The sequence below is a fragment of the Elephas maximus genome, chromosome 12 (assembly GCF_024166365.1).
Source record: "Elephas maximus indicus isolate mEleMax1 chromosome 12, mEleMax1 primary haplotype, whole genome shotgun sequence".
In the NCBI taxonomy this organism is placed as follows: domain Eukaryota; kingdom Metazoa; phylum Chordata; class Mammalia; order Proboscidea; family Elephantidae; genus Elephas; species Elephas maximus.
The window spans coordinates 81586088-81613550 of NC_064830.1; the positions used below are offsets into that span (position 1 = coordinate 81586088).

Sequence of the window (27463 nt, forward strand, 5' to 3'; positions counted from 1 at the left end):
CCTCAGCTGGCTAGAGCTGTTATTGGGTATATCTGTCTAGGAGTCCACTCAGTTTTCCTGTAGGAATTCAGCTCAGGTTTTCAGGTAGCTGATCATCAAGTGTGTGGTACAGGCTCTGTCCTACAGTCTTAGAGGGGCACGGGTGATTGGCGTATATACCGGTATCTGATTGCAGCAGGGGGTCACGCTCTGAACAAGACAGGGGGCTGAAAACCGACCCCCAAGTGTCTGTGAGGAAAACGCGCCTCTGTTCCCTAGAGCGTGCTTGTGGGTGGGTTCTGCAGAGGGACCATGAGCACCCAAAGTTTTTGGCTGTAAGGACTGGGAGGTACCAGTTATCTTTGGACCCCTGTCACGGGTGGCTGGGTATCCTGAGTGGAGCCACCAGTCCTTAGGTCCCTGTTGTGGGTAGGTGAGGACCTTAATAGGCAAAGCAATGTCAAAGGTCAAACACCCACCTCTCCACTGCACAGCTGAAATGGTTGGAGTTTGCCAACAAGGGCCTATTCTTCTGAAATAGGCCCACACAGGTCCATGCAGAAGGGAAAGGTACTCAAGGTCCACAGACGGTTTATGCCTGGACAGGAGTTGCTTCTTTCCTGAGCTCCCCCAGTTAATGGAGCTAGCAAATTATCTTTTCCCCTCATTTGGAAATTTTTTCCTTCCCCAAGGCCGGGAGGATAGCTCTAGGTGCTCATCAGGGTCTATCTCAGGCTCAGGGATTCAGCTGCTGAAGCCGGCTTGGGAGTGTGGGGGGCACAGTAAAATATACGCAAGTACTTAGCTTTTGTCGAGAGCGCCGTTCTGCTCAGGTTCCGGAGGTTTGAGTAGGCTGTGTGGCTGGCTGTATCTCCCTGAGGAAACTGTGGCCGAACGCTAGTACCAGCCCACCACCACCACTGCCACTCTCGCCGCTCCGGGAATGGTGCTTGAGGGCTCCCTGCGATTCAGGTCCGGTAACTCCTCTCCACTTCTCAATGGTCTCTTCCTCCCCCTGCCCCTCAGTTTGTTGTCTAAGCTTGCCTTTGATGCTCAGGGCTCCCAGCTTGTCACAAATATACTCGTTTCACTTGTTGTTTCAGGTCTTTGTCTTAAAGAGGGCTTGCCAGAAGTGTCTTCTATTCCGCCATCTTAGCTCCCCCTCCTCCTTCAATCTTGTTTTGATGCTTTCTGCATCATTCAATTTTTTTACCCATAGAATCCTTCAGTATTGCAGTTCAAGGCTTGAAGTTTTCTCTTCAGATATTTTAGCTTGAGAAATGCCAATCGTGTTCTTCCCTTTTGGTCTTTTAACTCCAGTTCTTTGCACATTTCACCATACTTTACCTTGTCTTCTTGAGCTGCCCTTGGAAATCTTCTGTCAAATCCTTTTACTTGATCATTTCTGTTCACTTTAGCTACTCTGCACTCAAGATCAAGTTTCAGAGTGTCTCGTAACACCCATTTTGGTCTTTTCTTTCTTTTCCTGTTTTTTTTAATGACCTTTTACTTTCTTCATGTGTGATGTTTTTTGATGTCACCCCACAACTCTTCTGGTTTTTGGTTATTAGTGTTCAGTGTGTTAAATCTATTACTGAGATGATTTCTTAATTCAGGAGGGATCTATTTGAGGTCGTACTTGGCTTTCATACTTACTGATATAATCGCAGTTAAAAATATGAACATATAAAAAATTATAATATTCACTCTGAAATTGGCATGAAACTGGATGTCAGTATCACCACTTTGATTCAACATTGAACTGTATGTCCTTAACATGGCAGTAAATTAAAAAAGAAAAAAAGAAATTACTTATAGGGATTGGAAAAGAAGAAATACATTATTACCAGATGCTTTGAATGTATCCATTGGGGGAAAAACAATATACATATAAATTATTAAAATTAATATAATAATTCAGCAAGTTCAGTATACAAAAATAAACTCAATTGCAGTTCTGTCAGCAACACACAGTAAAAAATGACACTGCAAAAAGTGATACCATTTATAATAGCATAAAAAAATATGTAGGAATAAAACTAACAACTTATTTGCAATACCTCTAAACTAATACATACTAAACAGTATTAAATAAAAATGAAGAAGACCTAATATATAAGTGGAGGGCTAAAACTAAGTAAGTAAACAGAGGGATATACCAAGTTTACAATTTAAGTTTTCACCCCTCTGAAAGGATTTTTGGTATATTCTGCATAGCATGCAATAATGATTAGACATATCAATAAATATATTAATATTCATATGGCTATTTAATTACCATATATTCTGTTCATGAAGATCAGCCTTCAGAACTCATTTTTCAATTTTGGTAGCAAGATAACCACTTGTCACATTCTAAATACTTGTCTCAATTTAGCCTAATATTCCGTCTTATCCAATATTTCTTTGTTTTTTTCTTAGACCATGTTCATGGTGTCAGTATTCTATACTAAGAGGACCTCTTTTTTGCCATTCACAGATATTGAGAAGAATGTTTATTCTTTGGAAGAGAATATGATTGGAAAGTATTTGATTACGATGGGTGTTCTAGGCTTTGTTTTATTCCTTTTAATTTTCCTTTGGGAGACTACTTTGTGGAAAGTAAAAACATTCCTCGGTCGATACGTATACTTTGGTATCTATAAGAAATTTAAGCAGGTGAGCAATTAAGTGTAAACATTAAGAAAAACTAAGAGAACTGAACATCAGTCCTGAAAAGTATGTGTCTACATAACTATCTCTGTTACTGGATGAAAGAAAAATCAAGGCGTGCCTACTAGAATACATTTTCTTAAATATATTTTATTGAAGTAAAATTCACCTAAACTGCATTCATTTTTTTGGTCATTTGAAAGATGCAACCTTTGTCTTTATTAATTTTCTCTGTTATTATTGTCATTTTGATTGACTGCTTTTTTTTTTTTTTAATAATTTTCTACCTTCTACTTACTTTTGGTTTACCTTTACCCTTGACTTCTTTAGGCCTGGATTCCTTTAGCTCTTTGAGTATATTTATAGTGATTACTTTGAAGTCTTTGTCTTAAATCTGACATCTGGCCATTCTCAAATGCAGTTTCTGTTTCTTCTGTATGAGTAAAATTTCATTTCTTTGCATGTCTCATAATTTTCTGTTTTTGAAATCTGGACATTTTAGAGGCTTAGTAGATTTTCTAGAGTAAATGTTTTTCATAAGCTGTATGCCCTTAGGACCATTTCCAGAGACTTTATAAAAAATAATCTTCACGAGTTTTGCAGGGGCAAAGATCCATGGGTCTCCTCACCATGATATTCTGAAGTCTCAAAATTTTTCTATGTGAAGGCTTACTCTTTTTCTTTCTCCCTCATAAAAGAAAGAGTTAGCCCTTCATTAATCTTTTGGTATGTTGAATGTACTGTGATTATAACAAATCATGTTTGATTTTAATAATCTCAATTGCAACTTCAGTTTTTGATGAGGTATCCAATTCTGGCAAAAACAGGCTATGTGAACCTAATTTCTTAAACTATTGCAAGCAAGGATCAATGTGTTCTGAAGTGAATGGACAAAAAGGTTTTAAAAATTACTTCAACCTTCTGTTCCAACATCTTGAGATCAGTTTCCTGAAGCCACTTGGTCTAGTCAAGATAACTTAAGAGCATTCATATCCGTAATACTTACTTATATTTATTATATAGGCTATTGAGTCCAGTGAGTTTCTTGAAAAATGTTCTGTGAAACTTTTCTAAGTTTCTTAGCTCCTATTCCCTTTTAATCTTGGAAAAAGTCATTTATGATTACAAACTAAGGAGTGTATTTTTGAGAACTTCCATACTCTCTTGAGATGACTTCCTTCTTAAGGATCCAGGTCATGCCAACCATTTCTCCAAATGCTTTAAATTATATTTTTCAAAGATTTAAAGTACACGTCTTAGCATGTTAATTCATATTCTTTCTTCTACATAGAATGTTCTTTCCCTGTCTTCTGCTCCACACCCTTATTCTGCTAATGAATTATTCATTCTTCAAAACTCTGTCAATTTTGTATAGGAGATTTGAGACGATAATACAAGAAGTCTTTCGGAAATGACTCAAACCTTTTGTTTTGACATCTTTAAGATTATCTCTCAGTTTAACTTTCCTAAAGTCACCCATTCTAGAACAGATGCGTAAAGAACATCCATCTCTGTGATTCTTGTCTTAAAACATAGAATACAATTTCCAAGGAATTATCTGGGGAATCTGAAGATGAAGATGTAGAAAAGGAAAGGAGGAGAGTCCTGGAGCTGCCTCAGGAGCTGCTGAATACCATAATACTTATTAAGGAACTCATAAAGGTAATGTTATTCAGTGGCCAACATTATGTTGGCTTCATCCTTACATGGAAACCCTGGTGGTATAGTGGTTAAGTGCTACAGCTGTTAACCAAAAGGTCAGCAGTTCAAATCCACCAGGCACTCCCTGGAAACTCTATGGGGCAGTTCTACTCTGTCCTATACGGTCACTATGAGGCGGACTCGACGGCAATTTTTTTTTTTTTTTATGGTCATCCCTACTTAGGAGCATGCCATTGGTTTCAAGGGCTCACTGTGGTTCTTTGGGATCTATGTGTATTCTCCCAATATAATAGAAGAGCTTTTGTGAAACTGTCCTAGGTAGCGGTCCATAGGAGTCGATCTACTGATTATATTTGATCTATGGGCATTATTCACTACATTGTGTTTTCTGAATTTTTAGATATATTTTAAGTGTCCAGCCATTCTGGCTGTGAAAAATATCTCCCTTAGAATACAAAAAGGGGAATGCTTTGGATTGCTTGGATTCAATGGAGCAGGAAAAACCTCTACCTTTAAAATGCTGACTGGAGAAAGGACTGCTACTTCTGGGGATATGTTCATTGAAGGCTTTAGCATCACCAAAAATATCCTAAAGGTAAGATGCTATTACTGCCCAAGATGCAAGAAGCATGATTTGGGGGGTGCGTCTAAGAGGCAGGAGGCTGGAGATCATAGATGGGAATTGTGGTAGGCATTAGCACTGATACTGTTCACTCAATTGGTGGATTCTGGAGTGAAAGATAAATTTTATAGAAGACATGGTGAAAGGTCCCCTACCCTGAGATCTAAGATGAGAGTGTCTTTTGTGTTTTTTTGAAACTTGGAATAAGAGTCAAGTTCTCTCAAAAGTGCATATAACATATGCCAGACAAAGTGATGGAAGGGTGTGAGGAAGACAAGACTTGGCAGGAGAAGCTGATTTGTGATTCAGTTGCAACTGAAGTCTTAGCCAATCTTACTGAGAGTTCATGAGCAAGATGGCCCTTCAGAGTGTTTTTCACATAGAAGCAAGGTAGCCAGGTCTTTGTATTCCTGCATCACCAAGTCATTGGCTGCACTTGCCACCTGGATGGGGGTGTGTACCCTTGGGAAGAAGCTAAGTGAGGAATTAATTTCAAAAGGGAGATGTTCAAATGTGTCCAATGCTGAGAAATCTCAGGCCAAGTAAAGCCTGAATGGTGTCTATTAGATTTACTAACTAGAACTTCATCGATGAGATTGGCAAGATCAATTGCATTGAGGTCAGTGGGCTGACGTAACAGGAGCCTGAATAGTGCAATTCATTCCCCCTCAGTTCATAGGACATTGTTATCATGGAATCAAGAGAATAGGGTTGGGGGTGGCTTGCATACTATAGGGAACAGCAGTCTAGTAACCAGCTCTGAAGCTAGTGGTGTGGGTTATACTTTGAAGAAAGTTAGCTGGAAGCAAAGGGAAAAATTAGAATTCACCCAGAGATGTGAGGGAACAGGAGAAGATGTTTTATAAGTTGATCACTCAAGTACATTTATAGTGAAGAGAATGAGCACAAAGGTGGAAGTTGAAGATATACAAGAAGAAGAGATACGTGATGAAATGAGACATGTGGGGAGGCATGGGTGGATGGGGTTCCCCTAAACACCATTATCCACACCAATTATCAAATCCCGTTGGGGGACATAAGGGTGGCATAAAAGAGCCCTCTGACTATGAGGAATGGAGAAAAAAGGTTAACTGAAGATAATGTAAGGGAGCCGAAGTGGGAACCAAAGAGATAGATAGTTCATATGAAGTGTCAAATTTTATGTTTTTAATTTTATTGTGCTTTAGGTGAAAGTTCACAGCACAAGTTAATTTCTCATTCAAAATTTATACACACACAGTTTTGTGACATTAGTTGCAATCCCCACAATGTGACTGCACACTCCCCCTTTCCACCCTGGGTTTCCTGTGTCTATTCGTCCAGTTCCTATCCCTTCTTGCCTTCTCATCTTGCTTCTGGACAAGAGTTGCCCATTTGGTCTCGGATATTTGATTGAACTAAGAAACACGTTCCCCATGTGTGTTCTTGTTTGTTTTATAGGCCTGTCTAATCTTTGAAAAGTGGGCTCGGGGAGTGGTTTAAATTTCTGAGTTAGCAGAGTGTCCGGGGGCCATAGTCTCGGAGGTTCCTTCAGTTCTCTGTCAGACCAGTTAAGTCTGGTCTTTTTCAGGAATTTGAATTCTGTTCTACATTTTTCTTCCATTCTGTCTGGGACTCTCTGTTGTGATCCTTGTCAGGGTGGTGGGTGATAGTAGCCAGGCACCATCTAGCTGTTCTGGGTTCAGGGTGCTGGAGGCTGTGGTTCATGTGGTCCATTAGTCCTTTGGGATAATATTTTCCTTGTCTTTGGTATTCTTAATTCTCCTTTGCTCCGGATGTGAAGGGACCAATAGATGTATCTTAGATGGCTGCTCGCAAGCTTTTAAGGCCCCAGACACTACTCACCGAAGTTGGATGTAGAACATTTTCTTTAGGAACTATGTTATGCCAGTTGACCTAGATGTTCCCCGAGACTATGGTCCCCAACCACTCAGTCCCTCGAAGTGTTTGTCTGTGTCTACGAAATTTACATGCTTTTGCTTTGGTCCAGTTGTGCCGACTTCCCCTATATTGTGTGTTGTCTTTCCCTTCACCAGTGGTTGACACTTGCGTACAATCTAGTTAGTGTTTTCCCATTCCCACCCCTCCCCACCCTTGTAACTATCAAAGGGTATTTTTTCTGTGTGTAAACTTTTTCTTGAGTTATAATAATGGTCTCATAGAATATTTGTCCTTTTGTGACTGACTTATTTCACTTAGTATAATGCCCTCTAGATTCATCCATGTTGTAAGATGTTTCACAGATTCATCATTGTTCTTCATCATTGCGTAGTATTCCATTGTGTCTATGTACCATAATTTGTTTATCCGATCCTCTGTTGATGGCATTTAGGTTGTTCCCATCTTTTTGCTATTGGGAATAATGCTGCAATGAATATGGGTGTGCACAAGTCTATTTGTGTGACAGCTCTTATTTCTCAGGGTATATTCCTAGGAGCAGGATTGCTGGATCATGTGATATTTCTATTTCCAGCTTTTTAAAGAAGTACTATATTGTTTTCCAAAATGGCTATACCATTTTGCCTTTCCACCAGCAGTGCATAAGAGATCCAATCTCACTGCAGCCTCTCCAACATTTGTTATTTTCTGTTTTTTAGATTCGTGCCAGTATTGTCAGGATGAGATGGTATCTCATTGTAGTTTTGATGTGCATTTCTCTAATGCCTAATGATCAAGAGCATTTCCTCATGTGTCTGTTGGCCGCCTGAATGTCTTCTTCAGTGAAGTGTCTGTTCATATCCTCTGCCCGTATTTTAATTGTATTATTTGTCTTTTTGTTATTGAAATGTGGAAGACTTTGTAGATATTAGAGAAAGTACCAAATTTTAAAAGGGATCGGGCAGACAGGCAAAAATTGAGCCTTTTGCGAAGACTTTTTACCTGAGTTCAGCAAGTCTCAGGAAGCTGTTTAGGTCTCAGGGATCTCTTCAAACTGCACCACCAGTTTGCTGTCCTGAAAACACCTCTCATTATTTCATGTGAGAGTTAGTTATCTTTTCATTTCTTCAGGCCTGTAAGATTTGTTTTAATATTGTTTTATAGTTCTCTCCCAGGAGTTCCTGGGTAGCACAAATGGTTAAGCACTCAACTACTAGCTGAAAGGTTGAAGGTTCAAACTCACCCAGAGGTGCCTTGGAAGACAGGCCTGGAAAACAGACTCAATGGCAACTAACAACATCAGTTCTGTCCCTAAAGTTGTACACAATTTACTAGATTTACTTCTTTGTAACTTGTGAATTTTATTAATGTTATTAAGGGGATCATTTTTTCCTGTCTTTTTATAAGTTGCTCATATATAGGAAAGCTATTGATTTTTTGCATGTTAATCTTATTATCCAGAAATCTGTTGTTGTTGTTGTTGTTAGGTGCTGTTGAGTTGGTTCTTACTCATTGTGATCCTGTGTACAACAGAAGGAAACACTTGCCCGATCTTATAACATCCTCACAATCATTGTTATGCTTGAACTCATTGTTGCAGCCACTATGTCAATCCATCTTGTTGAGGGTTTTCCTCTTTTTCACTGACCCTCTACTTTACCAAGCATGATGTTCTTCTCCAGGGACTAGTTCCTCCTGATAACATGTCCAAAGTATGTGAGATGAAGTTTTGCCATCCTTGCTTCTAAGGAGCATGCTAGTTGTACTTCTTCCAGTACAAATTTGTTTATTCTCATGGAAGTCCATGGTATATTCAAAATTCTACACCAACACCGCAATTCAAAGGCATCAATTCTTCTTAGGTCTTCCTTATTCATCGTCCAGCTCTCCCATGCATATGAGGTGACTGAAAGCACCACGGCTTGGGTCAGAAATCTGGATAAACTAATTAATTCTCTAATTAGTTTTCACAGCTAATCAACAGATTCTGTTGTCTTTTCGCGGTAGACAGGTTTATCATCTAAAAATAATGACAAGTTTTCTCTTCCTTTCCAATCGTCATCCATTTCTTTTTTGTGCTATTATATAACGTGGGGCTGCCAGTACAATGTGAATACCGGTAGTGATAGAGGGTATCTTTTTTTTTCTTTTGCCTTTAAGGGAATATGTCTAAATGCCCACTACCTGCATGCTATTTGCTAGCTACCTTTTATCAGTTTAAGACAATTTCATTCTATGGCTAGTCTGCAAAAAGCTTTTAGCATTTGGGTGTTGAATGGTATCAAGTGCATTGCTTGTCTCAAGTAAATGATATGTATAGTTTTTCAGTAAGGTCTATTATTAATTTAAATATTAATTTTTAATTGTTAGTCAATTCAAATGTAAACTACCATGCTAATCCTCCACTTGTCTGTCAGTTTGTCGTATTTACGCACCAACCGCTAATGCCAAAGTTGCAGAAACTGAAGATTTTTATCAGCTTCTGCAGTCTGAAATTGATCGAACATGCAATCAGGATGCATTGATAATCACTGGTGATTGGCATGAGAAAGTTGGAAACAAAGAAGAAGAATCGGTAGCTGGAAAATATGGCCTTGGTAATAGAAACAATGCCAGAGATCACATGATAGAATTTTGCAAGACCAATGACTTCATTGCAAATACCTTTTTTCACCAACATAAACGGTGTCTATACATGTGGACTTCGGCAGATGGAATACACAGGAATCAAATTGACTACATCTGTGAAAAGAGATAATAGAAAAGTCAGAACAAGGCCAGAGACCAACAGTGGAACAGACCATCAATTATTCATATGCAAGTTCAAGCTGAAACTGAGGAAAATCAGAGCAAGTCCACAAGAGCCAAAGTACAACCTTGAATATATCCCATGTGAATTCAGAAACCATCTCAGGAATAGATTTGATGCATTGAACACTAATGACCGGAGACCAGATGAGTTGTGGAATGACATCAAGGACATCATACATGAAGCAAGAGGTCATTGAACAGACAGGGAAGAAAGAAGAGACCAAGATGGATGTCAGAGGAGACTCTGAATCTTGATCTTGAACATCAGCAGCTAAAGCAAAAGGAAGAACTGATGAAGTAAAAGAACTGAAGATTTCAAAGGGTGGCTTGAGAAGACAAAGTATTATAATGACATGTGCAAAGAGCTGGAGGTAGAAAACCATAAGGGAAGAACACACTCGGTGTTTCTCAAGCTGAAGGAACTGAAGAAAAAATTCAAGCCTCAAGTTGCAAATAGTGAAGGATTCCATGGGGAAAATATTAAACGACGCAGGAAGCATTAAAAGAAGATGGAAGGAATACACAGAGTCATTATACCAAAAAGAATTAGTCAACATTCAACCATTTCAAGAGGTAGCATATGATCAGGAACCAATGGTACTGAAGGAAGAAGTCCAAGTTGCTCTGAAGGTATTGGCAAAAAACAAGGTTCCAGGAATTGATAGAATACCAAATGTTTCAACAAACGGATGCTGCACTGGAAGTGCTCACTCGTCTATGCCAAGAAATGTGGAAGACAGCTACCTAGCCGACCAACTGGAAGAGATCCATATTTATGCCTATTCCTGAGAAAGGTGATCCAACCGAATGCAGAATTATCAAACAATATCTCTAATATCACATGCAAGCAAAATTTTGCTGAAGGTTATTCAAAAACAGCTGCAGCAGTATATTGACAGGGAACTACCAGAAATTCAGGCTGGATTCAGAAGAGGACGTGGAACCAGGGATATCATTACTGATGTCAGATGGATCCTGGCTGAAAGCACAGAAGACCAGACGGATGTTTACCTGTGTTTTAATGACTATGCAAAGGCATTCAACTGTGTGGGTCATAACAAATTATGGATAACATTGCAAAGAATGGGAATTCCAAAACACTTAATTGTGCTCATGAGGAACCTGTACTTGGATCAAGAGACAGTTGTTGGGACAGAACAAGGGGATACTGATTGGTTTAAAATCAGGAAAGGTGTGCATCAGGGTTGTATCCCTTCACCATACCTATTCAATGTGTATGCTGAGCAAATAATCTGAGAAGCTGAACTGTATGAAGAAGAACGGGGCATCAGGATTGGAGGAAGACTCATTAGCAACCTGCATTATGCAGATGACACAACCTTGCTTGCTGAAAGTGAAGAGGACTTGAAGCATTTACTGATGAAGATCAAAGACCACAGCCTTCAGTATGGATTACACCTCAACATAAAGAAAACAAAAATCCTCACAACTGGACCAATAAGCCACATCATGATAAATGGAGAAAAGACTGAATTTGTCAAGGATTTCATTTTACTTGGATCCACAATGAACAGCCATGGAAGCAGCAGTCAAGAAATCAAAAGACGCGTTGCATAGGCAAATCTGCTGCAAAGGATCTCTTTAAAGTGCTGAAAAGTGAAGATGTTACCTTGTAGTGAGTCTGACCCAAGCTATGGTATTTTCAATCACATCATATGCATGTGAAAGCTGGACAATGAATAAGGAAGACTGAAGAAGAATTGACGCCTTTGAATTGTGGTGTTGTGAAGAATATTGAATATACCATGGACAGCTAAAAGAATGAACAAATCTGTCCTGGAAGAAGTACAGCAAGAATGCTCCTTAGAGGCAAGGATGGCGAGACTGCGTCTTACATACTTTGGACATGTTGTCAGGAGGGATCAGTCCCTGGAGAAGGACATCATGCTTGGTAAAGTACAGGGTCAGCGGAAAAGAGAAAGGCCCTCAACAAGCTGGACTGACACAGTGGCTGCAACAATAGGCTCAAGCATAACAATGATTGTGAGGATGGCGCAGGACTGGGCAGTGTTTCGTTCTGTGGTATATAGGGTCGCTATGAGTCAGAACCGACTCGACGGCACCTAACAACAACAACGTGCTGATATTTTTCACCATATACAGTGAAACTTGTGAGAGCTGGAATTCATTGGTACTGCCTTGTTTTTCCAGGTCTCGCAATTTTCCGTTTTTGACAGGTGTAGTCTTACCACTTTTCTATCGCTTATTTTAGTGGAAAATATTTGGGTTTTCTTTATCTGACAGGTTTTCACCTTACACAAGTTCCAGCTTTCACAAGCTTTACTGTAGTATTTTCACTCATTTTGGAACATTATATGAACGTAATTGTACAGTACACTCCTTTTCTTGCCTTTTTAAATATAGTATTATGTTCGTAAGCTTCATCTCTATTGCTACTTATAGCATTAGTTTGTAGTAGTAGTAGTGGTTTGCTTTGTAATATTTAAGTGTATAAATATAAAACAATATATTTATATATTCTTAAGTTTGAAAGACTTTTTTTTCTGGATTAGCTATTACAAATAATATTGCTATGACTGTTACTATACAAGTGTTTTGGTGCACCCATGTATACTTCTAGAGGATATATACCTACAACTCAACTGCTGGATCATAAAGTATGTGAATGTCTGACTTTAGTAGATACTGACAAACGGTTTTCCAAAGTGGTTGTATCAATTTTGTCTTCTACTGGCAGTGTATGGCCCTTTCCACCATTCTACATTCTCGTCAGTAACTGGTGTGTCACTCTTTTAAACATTTTCATTTGAAACATTATGTTGGGTGTTTAGTAAGTTTTGTTTTCTCTTTCCTGATGATGAATATATTGTTATTTATTGGAAATTTGGATATTCTGTTTGTTGAAATGACTTAAATTTTACCCATATTTCTATTCAGTTATCTGCCTTTTTGAAATTATTTGCAGAAGTTTTTTGTATATTTTCTTTTGATGAAAATAAGTTTCTAATTTTAATGCAGTCCATTTTGTCTCTCTCCTCATTGTTTGTGTCCTATTTAAGAATTTCTCACCTATCCTAAGTTTAAATTAAACCTTAAATTTCCTTTGTTATTATCTGTAAGTTTCATTTTATTATCTTTCGTTTATAATCTAGCTGTAAACATAGATGTGAAATAAGGGTCAAGATTCTTTTTATTTTTTTTCACTTATGGATAACTAAGTGATCCAGCATCTTTTGTTGAAAGATTGTCCTTGCTCCAATTCTTCTATAATAGCAACGTTGCTAAATATTGTGTCACATAACTATGGATCAATTTTTGGAAACTCTTCTTGTTCCACATGTATATTTGTCTGTCTTTGCACCAGTACCATGCATGCTTAATTACTGCAGACTTACAGTAAGTCACAATATCCAATAGAGAAAGCTTTGTTCTTCTGTATTACCTTGGTTATTCTCAGCCTGTTAAATTTATAAGTGAATTTAAGAATTAGCTTGTCTTTGCATAAAAAGCTGGGACTTTGAATGGGAACCCAGAAAATTGACACATTTACAATGAATAGAATATATATTTCCATGTATGTTGGTTCTTTAATGTCTCAAAATAGTACTTTTATAGGTGTGTGGGGGTGCTGCAGTAAGAAGAGAATTCAGCTAGCTCTCTGGATATAATATCAAGAACAAAGCAGTATTGTGTGCAATTTATTCCTGTATATTTTCTTTTTAGTATCACTTTAAAATTTTTATTTTTAATTACTTGTTGTTGTTGTTAGGTGCCGTCCAGTCGATTCTGACTCATAGTGACCCTGTGCACAACAGAACAAAACACTGCCCGGTCCTACGCCGTCCTTACAATCATTGTTATGCTTCAGCTCATTGTTGCAGCCACTGTGTCAATCCACCTCGTTGAGGGTCTTCCTCTTTTCCGCTGACCCTGTACTCTGCCAAGCATGATGTCCTTCTCCAGGGGCTGATCCCTCCTGACAAGTCCAAAGGATGTAAGACGCAGTCTCACCATCCTTGCTTCTAAGGAGCGTTCTGGCCACACTTCTTCCAAGACAGATTCGTTCGTTCTTTTGGCAGTCCATGGTATATTCAATATTCTTCACCAACACCACAATTCAAAGGCGTCAATTCTTCTTCGGTCTTCCTTATTCATTGTCCAGCTTTCACATGCATATGATGTGATTGAAAATACCACAGCTTGGGTCAGGCGCACCTTAGACTTCAGGGTGACATCTTTGCTCTTCAACACTTTGAAGAGATCCTTTGCAGCAGATTTACCCAATGCAATGTGTCTTTTGATTTCTTGACTGCTGCTTCCATGGCTGTTGATTGTAGATCCAAGTGAAATGCAATCCTTGACAACTTCAATCTTTTCTCCGTTTATCATGATGTTGCTCATTGGTCCAGTTGTGAGGATTTTTGTTTTCTTTATGTTGAGGTGTAATCCATACTGAAGGCTGTGGTCTTTGATCTTCATCAGTAAATGCTTCAAGTCCTCTTCACTTTCAGCAAGCAAGGTTGTGTCATCTGCATAATGCAGGTTGTTCATGAGTCTTCCTCCAATCCTGATGCCCCGTTCTTCTTCACATAGTCCAGGTTCTCGTATTATTTGCTCAGCATACAGATTAAATAGGTATGGTGAAAGAATACAACCCTGACGCACACCTTTCCTGACTTTAAACCAATCAGTATCCCCTTGTTCTGTCCGAACAACTGCCTCTTGATCTATGTAAAGGTTCCTCATGAGCACAATTAAGTGTTCTGGAATTCCCATTCTTCTCAATGTTATCCATAGTTTGTTATGATCCACACAGTTGAATGCCTTTGCATAGGCAATAAAACACAGGTAAACATCCTTCTGGTATTCTCTGCTTTCAGCCAGGATCCATCTGACATCAGCAATGATATCCCTGGTTCCACATCCTCTTCTGAAACCAGCCTGAATTTCTGGCAGTTCCCTATCGATATATTGCTGCAGCCATTTTTGAATGATCCTAAGCAAAATTTTGCCTGTGTGTGATATTAATGATATTGTCCTATAATTTCCACATTCGGTTGGATCACCTTTCTTGGGAATAGGCATAAATATGGATCTCTTCCAGTCAGTTGGCCAGGAAGCTGTCTTCCATATTTCTTGGCATAAACGAATGGGCACCTCCAGCAATGCGTCTGTGTGTTGAAACATCTCAATTGATATTCCATCAATTCCTGGAGCTTTGTTTTTCGCCAATGCGTTCAGAGCAGCTTGGACTTCTTCCTTCAGTACCATCGGTTCCTGATCATATGCCACCTCTTGAAATGGTTGAACATCGACTAATTCTTTTCGGTATAATGACTCTGTGTATTCCTTCCATCTTCTTTTGATGCTTCCTGCATCATTTAATATTTTCCCCATGGAATCCTTCACTATTGCAACTCGAGGCTTGAATTTTATCTTCAGTTCTTTCAGCTTGAGAAACACCGAGCGTGTCCTTCCCTTTTGGTTTTCCATCTCCAGCTCTTCGCACATGTCATTATAATACTTTACTTTGTCTTCTCGAGATGCCCTTTGAAATCTTCTGTTCAGTTCTTTTACTTCATCAGTTCTTCCTTTTGCTTTAGCTGCTTGATGCTCAAGAGACAGTTTCAGAGTCTGCTCTGATATCCATCTTGGTCATTTCTTTCTTTCCTGTCTTTTCAATGACCTCTTGCTTTCTTCATGTATGATGTTCTTGATGTCATTCCACAACTTGTCTGGTCTTCGGTTGCTAGTGTTCAATGCGTCAAATCTATTCTTCAGATGGTCTCTAAATTCAGGTGGGATATACTCAAGGTCGTATTTTGGCTCTTGTGTACTTGCTCTGATTTTCTTCAGTTTCAGCTTGAACTTGCATATGAGCAATTGATGGTCTGTTTCACAGTCGGCCCCTGGCCTTGTTCTGAGTGATGATATTGAGCTTTTCCATCGTCTCTTTCCACAGATGTAGTCAATTTGATTTCTGTGTGGTCCGTCTGACGAGGTCCATGTGTATAGTCACCGTTTATGTTGGTGGAAGAAGGTACTCGCAATGAAGAAGTCGTTGGTCTTGCAAAATTCTCTCATTCAATCTCCGGTATTGTTTCTATCACCAAGGCCATATTTTCCAACTACTGATCCTTCTTCTTTGTTTCCAACTTTTGCATTCCAATCGTCAGTAATTATCAATGCATCTTGATTGCATGTTTGATCAATTTCAGACTGCAGCAGCTGATAAAAATCTTCTATTTCTTCATCTTTGGCCCTAGTGGTTGGTGCGTAAATTTGAATAATAGTCGTATTAACTGGTCTTCCTTGTAGACATATGGATATTATCCTATCACCGACAGCGTTGTACTTCAGGATAGATCTTCAAACATTCTTTTTGACGATGAATGCAACACCATTCCTCTTCGAGTTGTCATTCCCAGCATAGTAGACTATATGATTGTCCTATTCAAAATGGCCAATACCAGCCCATTTCAGCTCACTAATGTCTAGGATATCGATGTTTATGCATTCCATTCCATTTTTGATGATTTCCAATTTTCCTAGATTCATACTTCGTACATTCCAGGTTCCGATTATTAATGGATGTTTGCAGCTGTTTCTTCTCATTTTGAGTCGTGCCACATCAGAAAATGAAGGTCCTGAAAGCTTTACTCCATCCACGTCATTAAGGTCGACTCTACTTTGAGGAGGCAGCTCTTCCACAGTCATTTTTTGAGTGCCTTCCAACCTGGGGGGCTCATCTTCCAGCACTATATCAGACAATGTTCTGCTGCTATTCATAAGGTTGTCACTGGCCAATGCTTTTCAGAACTAGACTGCCGGGTCCTTCTTCCTACTCTGTCTTAGTCTGGAAACTCAGCTGAAACCTGTCCTCCATGGGTGACCCTGCTGGTATCTGAATACTGGTGGCATAGCTTCCAGCATCACAGCAACACGCAAGCCCCCAAAGTACAACAAACTGACAGACGTGTGGGAGTTTAATTACTTACTGATGTTTACAGAAATACAATTGATTTTTAAATACTGAAGTTGGAATCAACAAACTTGTGAAATTCTCTTAATTCTAATACTTTATCTGTAAATTAAATTGGCACTTACACAATCATGACTGCTGCAAGTAATGAGGGTTTTTCTTTCCCATCATCGTGCTTTTTATTCCTTGCCTTATTGCACTGGCTAGAACCTCTACTCAGCACTGATTACAAATGCCAATTGCAAGCATCTTCCTTCTTCTGAATCTAAGGGGAAAACTTATTCTTATTCAGATTTTATTTTTCTGAAAAGGTCTTCATTTCACCCTCATTCTTGAAAGATATTTTTACTGTGTATAGAATTTGAGTTTTGCAGTTATTCCTTTTAGCATATTGAAGATGTTGTTTAACTATCATTTAGCTTCTATCACTGCTTTTGAGAAGTCAGCTATCAGTCTGACATTCCTTTATGGATAATCTTTCTTTTTTTCCATGGCTTCTTTTTAAAAATTTATCTTAGTTTTTCATAAGCTTCAATATGAAATAGGCAGGTATGGATTTTTTAAAAAAAAAATTATCCTCCTTGGGTTCTGATGACTCTCTTGAATTTATCAATTGGTATTTTTTAATTGGTTCTAGATAATTTTCATCTATTACATCTTCAAATATTTCCTTTCTTTTTTTCTTTCACTCTTTTTCTTTCTTTCTTCCTTCTCACTCTCCATCCCTTCCTATCCTCTTTCCTCCTCGTTCTTTCTTTCCTTTTCCAACTTCAGTTATCCACAAGTTAGATTCCTCAGTCTGTCACCCTTATCTCTCAATATCACTGTCACAGTTTTCTATTTCTATTCTTTGTGTTGCATTCTAGTACTTTCTTTTGATCTACTGCAAGTATTATTTCCATTCTGATTAATCTTCTGTAAAACCCATCCACAGTTTGAATTTTTTACTTTTAGATGTTATATTTATTTCCAAAACTTCTAGGTTAATGTTTATCTTTAATGAAGATATTTTTAAGCCTTTAAAATTTACTTTAACACAGTAAGCATCTGTTCTGCTGATCCCAATACCTGAAGTCATTAAAAGTTTGTTTCTGATGAGTATTGTTTCTGCCAGTGTCATTCATGGTGTCTTTTTTACTTTGCATGAAGCTCATTTTACTTCAAAAATTATATATAAGAATAATTTCATAGTGAGGATAAAGAGGGGAGTTGAGTTTATTTCCGTTAAGAGTCTAGGGGCATGAACGTTTATGGATTACTGTGAATTAATAAATTATATTAAATTCATAGCATTTTCTCTAGCTGTATAAGCTATGTGTACTGAATGCATATCCAAAGAAGGGTTGGACTAATTGCCAAAGCAACACTTCTTTTATTTTCTTGGGTGTGGGGGGTAGGGAAAGGCTTTGATTCTAATTCAGCATTACTATGAAACAAGGGCTACATGTGGCTGTACGGGGTAACCAAAAAAAAAACCAAACCCAGTGCCGTCGAGTCAATTCCAACTCATGGCGACAGCAGCGCGAAAACATTCACACAGTTTGGGATTAATGAGGAAAGCAGGTTGTATCAGATCCCCCCAAAAGTGAGTGGTCTCTGGGATTTCATTTCTACTTTCTTTATCCCTAAGATTAAAACTGAATTAGAGAAACTTATTCCAATTTACTTTAATGAGCTTTATTGCCTGAAATTTTGTAGCCACTAGAAGAGAAAAAGAAGTTCTTGATAGGACTCTTAAATACCCGGCCTGGAGGACTTCAGATCTTCTGTCTCATCCACGAATGCTCAGTGGGTTAGAGGGACTTGGGTCCTTACTGAAGGCAGTTTTCCTAATCAGGTGAGATCGAGAATTGGCTACTGTCCTCAGTCTGATGCCTTGCTGGAGTACATGACTGGTCGGGAAATAATGATCATGTATGCCAGAATATGGGGAGTCTCTGAGCCCCAGATTCACCTGTATGTGAACAACTGGTTGAACTCGCTACAGCTGGAGCCCCATGCTGACAGGCTTATCCACACCTACAGGTGAGACATTATGCTGCTGCTCTTTTTGTTGCTGCTACAAGTGTTGAGGTGCTTCCCTACGTTCCTGATGTTTGAACCCACAACTCTGCCTGACCCCTCTGTCACACAATTATCTAATTGTGAAATTATCTAGTACCTTGGTAGGTTTCAGATGCTGGTAATAAGGCAGATCAATGTTTTGCAGAGACGAAACTCAAAATCCTAGTTCTCTTTGAACTGTAGCCTTTGAGCTGCAAAAGAGAGCATCTTCCTAGTCTCCCTATGGTTATTTGTCTCTCAAGTAAGGGGAACTGTGAGGCTCTTTCAATTATGGTGGTTCTTATGGACCTGGGAAATCTACAGCACCCTAAGAAGAGGTAAATAAATGCCATTGATAATGCTGCTGAAATCTGTTACATAAAGTCACTCCTCTACATTTCATATGAAAATGAATTGATACATATCCACCTGCACTTGGGCCTGCTACCTTGTTAAAGTTACACCTAATCAGCACTTTGGATGTCCACATTAAGTGTTTGTAGGACTCTCAGCACTTTGAATGACTGTGTTCTTTCCTGTAAATAACTAATTTGTATAGCCCCTTCTTTTCCCACTTTTTTCCCTTCCTTGACCATGAAGTGGAGGAAACAAACGTAGACTAAGTACTGCTATTGCCTTAATGGGAAAGTCCTCAGCCATCTTCCTGGATGAGCCATCAACTGGCATGGATCCAGTAGCTCGTCGCCTTCTCTGGAATCTAATAACACAGACACGTGAAACTGGCAAAGCCATCGTCATAACCTCCCACAGGTGCAGCTTATTGGGAAGATTGGTTGAGGGTTGGCAGGAGTTGTAGTGACAATAAGAGAGAATTATTTTGGGCCAGGAATATTGGACAATGAAACTTGCCTGAGTATGTAGTTTCTCATTAACCTTAAGGGATGGAACAGCCAAGAATCCTCATTGAACTAAATAATTAAGGATGAGGAGAGGGCAGGAAGTTCAGGAAATGTTCCTTTTGAGGATTTGGTGCTCTAGTACTTTGCATTCGAAAACTTTCCACAACCCAGCTGTGGGCTTGATGACTAGAAAATGCTAACTTCTTTTTGCATAGAGTCACAGAATCCTTGCAGTGTTTGAACTATAGAATGTCCTCCAAAGGAGAACTTGTAGCTTTATATTGTTCTGGTATCTTGCTTTGCTAGTATGGAGGAATGTGAAGCCCTATGTACCCGGCTGGCCATTATGGTGAAGGGGAAGTTCGTGTGCTTGGGTAGCCCTCAGCACCTCAAGAACAAATTTGGCCATCTTTACATCCTGAAGGCCAAAGTCAAGCCTGATATAGGTGAAGATAAATTAGAAGATTTTAAAATTTTCATCTCAACGATCTTCCCAGGTAAATGAAGTTGCACTATGTTTGTTTTTCTCACCATATGTTTTTTATCTTCAGTAACTGTTTTCTGTAAGTTCTTGATATTTACTGATCTTCCATAATGAATTCCTTTTGGGATGCTTGTTCCTATGAACTTCTTGTGCCTAGTTATGCTAAGAAGTTTCACAAAAAACAAAGTATATTACAAAGCTCTTGTATCAGCTAGCGAAACAACTGTAGATTTGTACTATCCATAGGAATTATATACTTAAACTCATATTTTTAAGCATAATTCTCATTTGCACATATTATCCATGCTAGTTTTTCAGGGTTTTTCCCTAACACTAAGCATGTAACTCTCGTCCTTTGCTGTCTGAATCAGGATACGGTTTTGAAATGGAAACAAGAGCTACTAAGCTTCTTTCTCTCCTTTCTAGGATAGTCCTGCTTTTGGATGCTAAATTCAATAAGCACGTCTCTGTCTACATGGTGCAGTACCACAGACAGCAACTATTTCTTTCTGTCCCTTACCTCTCTTTCCTAAACATAAAGTAGGGGTATGGCAACATTTTCTATGATTCTAGTTTGTCATTTTAATTTCCACTCTGCTAGGCTGAGCAAAATATCACAGAAATTTCTCATTATGTGTCAGGCTGAGGAGCTGGAACTTTATCTTCTAGGCAATGGAAAATCGCATGATTGATTACACAGTAAGAATGGAGAGCAGAAAATAGAAAAATGGGTGGAAAAGCAGATGTGAAGGAGCAAATGTAAGGGAGAGCTAATGATTATGATGTGCCCACGACGCACGCAGATGGCTAATGTCCATTAAGAAGTTGAATTTTTGCTTATCCAGTCATTCAGCAAATATTTTTGAGTGCTTATTTTATTAGAGTTCTATTTGATGTGGTGCCTAAATCACCATAAAGAGAAGCTGGGACCAAAAAAATCTCCTTTACTGTAAGCTGTCCTAGGAAAACCCTGGTGGCATAGTGGTTAAGAGCTACGGCTGCTAACCAAAGGGTTGGCAGTTCGAATCCACCAGGCGCTCATTGGAAACCCTATGGGGCAGTTCTACTCTGTCCTGTAGGGTCACTATGAGTCAGAAAAGACTTGACAGCAGTGGGTTTGGCTGGGTTTTGGCTTGGGTCCTAGAAACTTGTTCTACTTAAAGGATGGACTTTAAACACTGACCACAGACCTATCCTCAGGAATGTGGACACAACTGCTTTAATAGGAACATGGGTTTGAAAGAACATTCCTAACCGTAGGAGGTAGTTCCTCAGTCCTTCATCACATTATTCTTGAACAAATACCTATTCAAATATGACAGAATTGAAAATAAACTGATGTGGAACCTCTACATGAACGCTGATTTTTAAAAAGAAGAAAGAAATATTAAATGTAGAGGGCAGCTGGAATGTACACTTCAAAAGAGGGCTTTTACCACAGGTATCTGAGAATACTTAGGGTAAATGGTTCTACATAATCTCAAATAAATTTAAATGAGCATGTATTCCTTAAAAAAAATTACACAAATAAGATGATTATATTTCAGCAGTATGGAAGAGTACATATTCTGAAAAATACCCCTGGTAAAATAAAACTAGAACCTGATAAAATTCAAATAAAAATATGTTTAATATAATAATTGTCTCAGAAACAAATGAGAAAATTCTTTTAACTAGCAAAAAAGTATAGGAGCTGTGAACTGAAACGTGAGAACAAGCAGCAAGAAAATCCAAATCCTGGAAGCAAATGCCACTGTCAGCACTGGCATCAGAGATGAAGCTTTGGACCCTCTGCAGGGTCAGGAAGCTCATGTTGAGACTTCCACATATAGGGCCCTCAATATAGACAAAAGTGGGTGACTGGTTTTTTTTGGTAGCATCCTCTGACTCCAACCAGAAGCAAACAGAGCTTTTCTGAAGGAAAACATCCCTGACTTTGGCCTGGAGTACAGAGAACCACGGAAAGCTAGCTGTCATAAAGTACCAAAGGAGGTTTTATACTAAGAGGCCATATTACCTAATACATCATAGAAAACTCACAGAAAGGAGCACGACAGCTGTGAAGCTAAGCAAGTTATTGTACAAATAACTTCAAATATAAGAATCAGCACAAAGCCAATTCCCATGAGGTGGAGGTCCTCTATATCCCAGATTTCCACACTCTCCAAGCTGCTGTATCACTCCATCTCTGACACTGTCACTCTCCCTCCCCCATTTGGGTCTGGTAATTCCCTACAACGTCTTATGGAACTCACAAATTGTACTTACAGTTAAGTGGTTTATTAAGAAACACGATACAATTCAGGATCAGGATCAACAGGCTACAACTCAGGATCTAGATCAGGAAGCTTGTAGGCAAAGTCTCCCTTCCTGAGTGCACGACAGCTCTCTCAGCTCCTCTCGGCAGTGCAGGCCTCCTCTAATCCCCCTCAGGACAGGCTCCTCTTGGACCCCTACGGACAGGCTCCTTTTGGCCCTACCATCTGTCACTGCTGGTTCTGCTGCTGGACCTCTTCTGGGCCTTCCACTGTATTCAGTGTTACAGCCCTTGACTGTGTTACAGCTCTTTTAGGAGTTCCTTGCCTCCTCTTTCTCTCTGCTGCTTCTCTTTTTTTCTTCCTTCTTTCTGTCTCAGAAAATCTCTGGGGCCAGCTGCATATATATATACACATACACACACAATTCCTATCAATTTCAATTTATGGCCCCTTGCAGTGGGGGCCACAAACTGACCAATCCTCTCTTGGTAGGCCATAGGCAGTTCATTCCCTAGTAGGCTATAGTCACCTCATTTGTATAGTCCAAAGTCACTTCATTTGTATGGGTGTATTGACCAATATTTACAATATGCATACTAATCACAGGGCAGGCTGCAGCCCAGGGCCAGACAAAAAGTTAAGTTATCTGCAGCTTAGCCAGGAAATGTCAATCAACCTGGATAAATGTAACAAAGCCTTTGGGGTAGAAACTAGGGAAAAGGTCACTCCTGAGGGCTTGGAAAAATCTCTCAAGCTGTTTTTTCAAAAGAACCAAGGCAAAAGACCACATAAAATAACTCATTTCACCACAGTTACTCTATCACACACCACCGCCTACATAGGAAATGCCTTCCAAAGGTGTAACAAAATTCAGCTCACATAAAGATGAACAACTGAAAGACTGCATTTGAAACCTGCAAAAAAATATTGTATGGATAAACAAAAAACCTAGCAGACAGTGAAAGCAAAGCAGTTATATACAGTCATGCATCACTTAACGTCCATGATATATTCTGTGAAATAGGACATTATATAATTTGGACATTGTGCAAAAACCATATTATATACAAGTAGTCTCTGGGTTACAAACATCCAACTTATGTACAACTCATAGAACCAACCAACTCCTGTAAAGCCTATTATATTACAATTTTGAGGTATATATAATAGTTCTTAATAACAAACAGGAGCTACTTTGTCACATGCATCAAAACATTATTATAATTATTATTGTATTATATTAAAGATGTTTTAGTGTATATAGAAGTGTTTAAGTTTTTCATGCGTAGGAAGGTATGCTATCTAAATGCCATTATAACCTTATGAGACCGGATGTATATGTGATGAGACGCTACCTGAATGAACGTTATACAGCACATGACTGTAAAGGCTACAACGCAATGAAAACTATTACCTAATATTTTAGTACGAGCTTAAAAATTAAGCAGGGTATAGATACCATGAAAGAAAACCTTAAGTCACATTTGGAAGGGCTAAGATATTTGATGACTAGAAAACAGAGGGATATGAAGAAACAGCTGACAGGCAATGGAGAGGATTAAAAATAAATATAATAAAACATTTCAGTAATACTTAGTTTTTTTTTTTAAATAGTAAGAGCAAAACAGATAACAAGCAAGGCAATCACAATCCAACATAACTATGAAAGCTGTCCCCAAACAAAACAATAGAACAAATACTGAAAACTATCATTCAAGAACATTTCCTGAAATAATAGAAGACAAAGCTACATATTGAAAGGGCTACCAGTACACTGAAAAATCGTCAATGCCAAAGAATATTCTAATATAGCTATTATATTTTAATAATTATGCAGGGTGGGGAGTTTTTGGATCCAGGTAAAAGACAAGTCATTTATAAGAGAACACAAATTAGATTGACCTCAGACTTTGTGACAAGAACATTTTGTGCTAGGAGAGAATGTAACATATTTAAGATACTCAATGAAAGAAAAATGCAAGACAGTGTTTTTACATCCAACCAAAATGACCTTCATGAATAAAAGTCACCAACAGTTATAACACATAAGAACTCAGGGAATATTGCACTCACAAACTCTTCCTGAAGAATATACACATACAAAAATTTCAGATGAACTAAGAAATGATTGAAGAAGCTTTTTGCATATGAACTATTGGTAAGCAGTGAATATATTTAACTCTAGAACTAGGCCTTGATCAGGGGATCTGAGTGATAGAATATCAAATAATTGGTACGTTTTTAAAATGTATATAAATTATAATTACCAAAAATGGAGGCGGAAAATACCAGAGAAATTAGATGGTGCCTGGCTACCACTATCATTCTGATCAGGGCTACAACAGACAGGTCCCAAGGGAATGGAAGAAAAATTATGGAACAGAAAGCAAATTCTTAAAAAGTCCAGACTTACTGGACTGGTTGAGATTGAAGAACCCCCAAGACTATTGCCCTGAGATACTCTTCAAACGTTGAACTGAAGCTATCCCCTGAGGTCTCCTTTTAGCTAAATAACAGATTAGGTCATGAAATAATGAATATTGCTCATGAGTACTACACTCCTTTCAAAAATAATCTATATGAGACAAAGTGGTCAACAATTACTTTAAAGCAAAGATGAGACATTAAAGGAACAGGGAAACCAGATAACTGAAGACAGAAATAATGAGAATGCTAACATACTGTGAAGAAGGTAACCAATGTCACTGAAAAATTTGTGTGGAAATTGTTGAATGGGAACCTAATTTGTTGTGTAAACTTTCACGGAAAACACAAAAGTGGAGTGGGAGAAGGCAGAGACTATATGGAAAGTAGAATATGCTAACTAATATATATCTAATATGGAAACCCTGGTGGTGTAGTGGTTAAGAGCTACAGCTTCTAACCAAAAGATCAGCAGTTCCAATCTACAGGCACTCCTTGGAAACCTTATGGGACAGTTCTCTGCTGTCCTATAGGGTCACTATGAGTCAAAATAGACTTGACAGCAGCAGGTTTGGTTTTTTTTTGGGGGGGGTTTATATATCTAATATATATATAAATATATATCAATAATGTCATTTAGATTTTAGCAGGGAATAAAAGGATACTACTGTAAGTCAGATGCCAAGGAAGGGATCTAAGAGGTACTAGGACATTCAATGTCATGCTTAATAGGAAACCAAAAGACAGTATATTAAAAAAAAAAAAAAAAGGCACGCTATATATGAAAATCAACTCAAAGTTGATCAATAACCTAAATATAAAAACTAAAACCATAAAACACTTAAAAGAAATCAGGATCTTGTTTTTGGCAAAGGATTCTTAGATATGACACCAAAAGCACAAGCAATAATTTATCTATTTTTATAAATAAATTGAAAAATAACCTTTGTGCATCAAAGAACTTTATCAACAAAGTGAAGAGACAACCTACATATCAAAAGAAAATATTTGAAACCATATATTTGATAAGGGTTAATATCCAGAAGATATAAAGACTATATAATCTACAAATCAACAACAACCAAATTTAAAAATGAGCAAAGCACTTGAATAGACATTTTGCCAAAGAAAATATGTTGTTGTTGTTGTTAGGTGCTGTCAAGTTGGTTCTGACTCATAGCGGCCCTATGGACCACAGAGTGAAACACTGCTCGGTCCTGCACCATCCTCACAATCATTGTTATGCTCGAGCCCGCTGGAAGCCACTGTGTCAATCCATCTCCTTGAGGATCTTTCTCTTTTCTGCTGACCCTGTAATTTACCAAGCATGATGTCCTTCTCCAGGGACTGATCCCTCCTGACAACATGTCCAAAGTATGGGAGATGTAGTCTCGCCATCCTTGCTTCTAAGCAGCATTCTGGTTGTACTTCTTCCAAGACAGATTTGTTCATTCTTCTGGCAGTCCATGGTATATTCAATATTCTTCTCCAACACCACAATTCAAAGGCGGCAGCTCTTCTTCAGTCTTCCTTATTCATTGTCCAGCTTTCACATGCATAGGATGTGATTGGAAATACCATGGCTTGCGTCAGGTGCACCTTAGTCTTCAGGGTGACATCTTTGCTTTTCAACACTTTAAAAAGGTCCTTTGCAGCAGATTTACCCAATGCAATGTGTCTTTTGATTTCTTGACTGCTACTTCCATGGGTGTTGATTGTGGATCCAAGTAAAATGAAATCCTTGACAACTATTGTATATACTTACATTGATGTAAGATTATTCATCTGTCATGTCTTTCCTTTCTTAGGAAGTGTCATTAAGCAGGAGAACCAAAAGATTATTAACTACTACATCCCCAGCAAGGACAATAGCTGGGCGAAGGTGACTATAGAAACTGTGCCCTTCTAACATTACATGTTAAGAGAGCACTAACGATGGGAAGTATTTGATACTCAAGCATGTGGAATGGGAGCCTGGCATTGTGGGAGGAGCAGAGCATTTAGGGTACTTTTCAAAGGCCCAGGATGAGTTTAATTGCTTGAACTCTCTGACCATAAATCCCATTATTATTCCATGCCCATCAAGAAAATGCAGACAGAGAGCTGCCTTCTCTGTTTCTCAATTATCTGTTCCTTCTACTTTCTCACGTTCCCCTTCTGTGCCTTTTGGCCTCTAATATAAATTTGACAGGAGTTGGGGAAATGTAATGGGGGAGGTTCATCCGGGTTGGGGATTGTGAGGGGACTGCAATGGTAATTGCATTTATTGTTGTTAAAGGTGTTTGGTATTTTGGAGGAAGCAAAAGAGCAATTCAATTTAGAAGACTATTCCATCAGTCAGATAACGCTGGAACAAGTCTTCCTGACCTTTGCTTACCCAGATAAAACAGAAGATGAATATAAAAAAAATGTACCATGAGATTCAGTTACAACCATTCTTTCCTGGACTGCTCCCTACTGTATCTGGATACAGAGAGGGACATTTTTGTCTGTGTAATCTTGGTGTAAATATATTTATATAATAAAGAGTCCCCTAATGGAGAACATTTGTCACCTTCTTTCTAGATTTAGGTGAGTAGCCTGTACATCCAGCAGGTGTAAATATGAGGCCATCTGGTGAAATTCCTATTTTCTCTCATAGAAATAAGAAAAAGCAGTATTTATCAGGATAGGGACAAGAACCTACTCCTGAGTATTCTGAATGTTTGAACAGAAACATCTATAAATGATGGTACTGTCAGGACCGCCCGAAGAGCAAGAACTTCATGTTCTGGCAGCTGAGTTATGGGTAAGAGTAGCATAAGACCTGTGGAAAATCATCTTTTC

General features: G+C 38.6%; 1 protein-coding gene across 1 annotated transcript in view; it reads left to right on the forward strand.

Annotated features, from left to right (window-relative positions):
- Positions 1-27056, forward strand: part of LOC126087505 (phospholipid-transporting ATPase ABCA3-like) — a 239836-nt gene extending 212780 nt beyond the window's left edge. The window contains exons 24-31 of the mRNA XM_049905036.1: positions 2459-2637; positions 4168-4293; positions 4694-4888; positions 18406-18593; positions 19212-19382; positions 19778-19968; positions 26446-26519; positions 26916-27056. Of these exons, the coding sequence (XP_049760993.1) occupies positions 2459-2637; positions 4168-4293; positions 4694-4888; positions 18406-18593; positions 19212-19382; positions 19778-19968; positions 26446-26519; positions 26916-27056 (1265 nt within the window). The remainder of the gene's footprint in view (positions 1-2458; positions 2638-4167; positions 4294-4693; positions 4889-18405; positions 18594-19211; positions 19383-19777; positions 19969-26445; positions 26520-26915) is intronic.
- Positions 27057-27463: the final 407 nt, after the last annotated feature.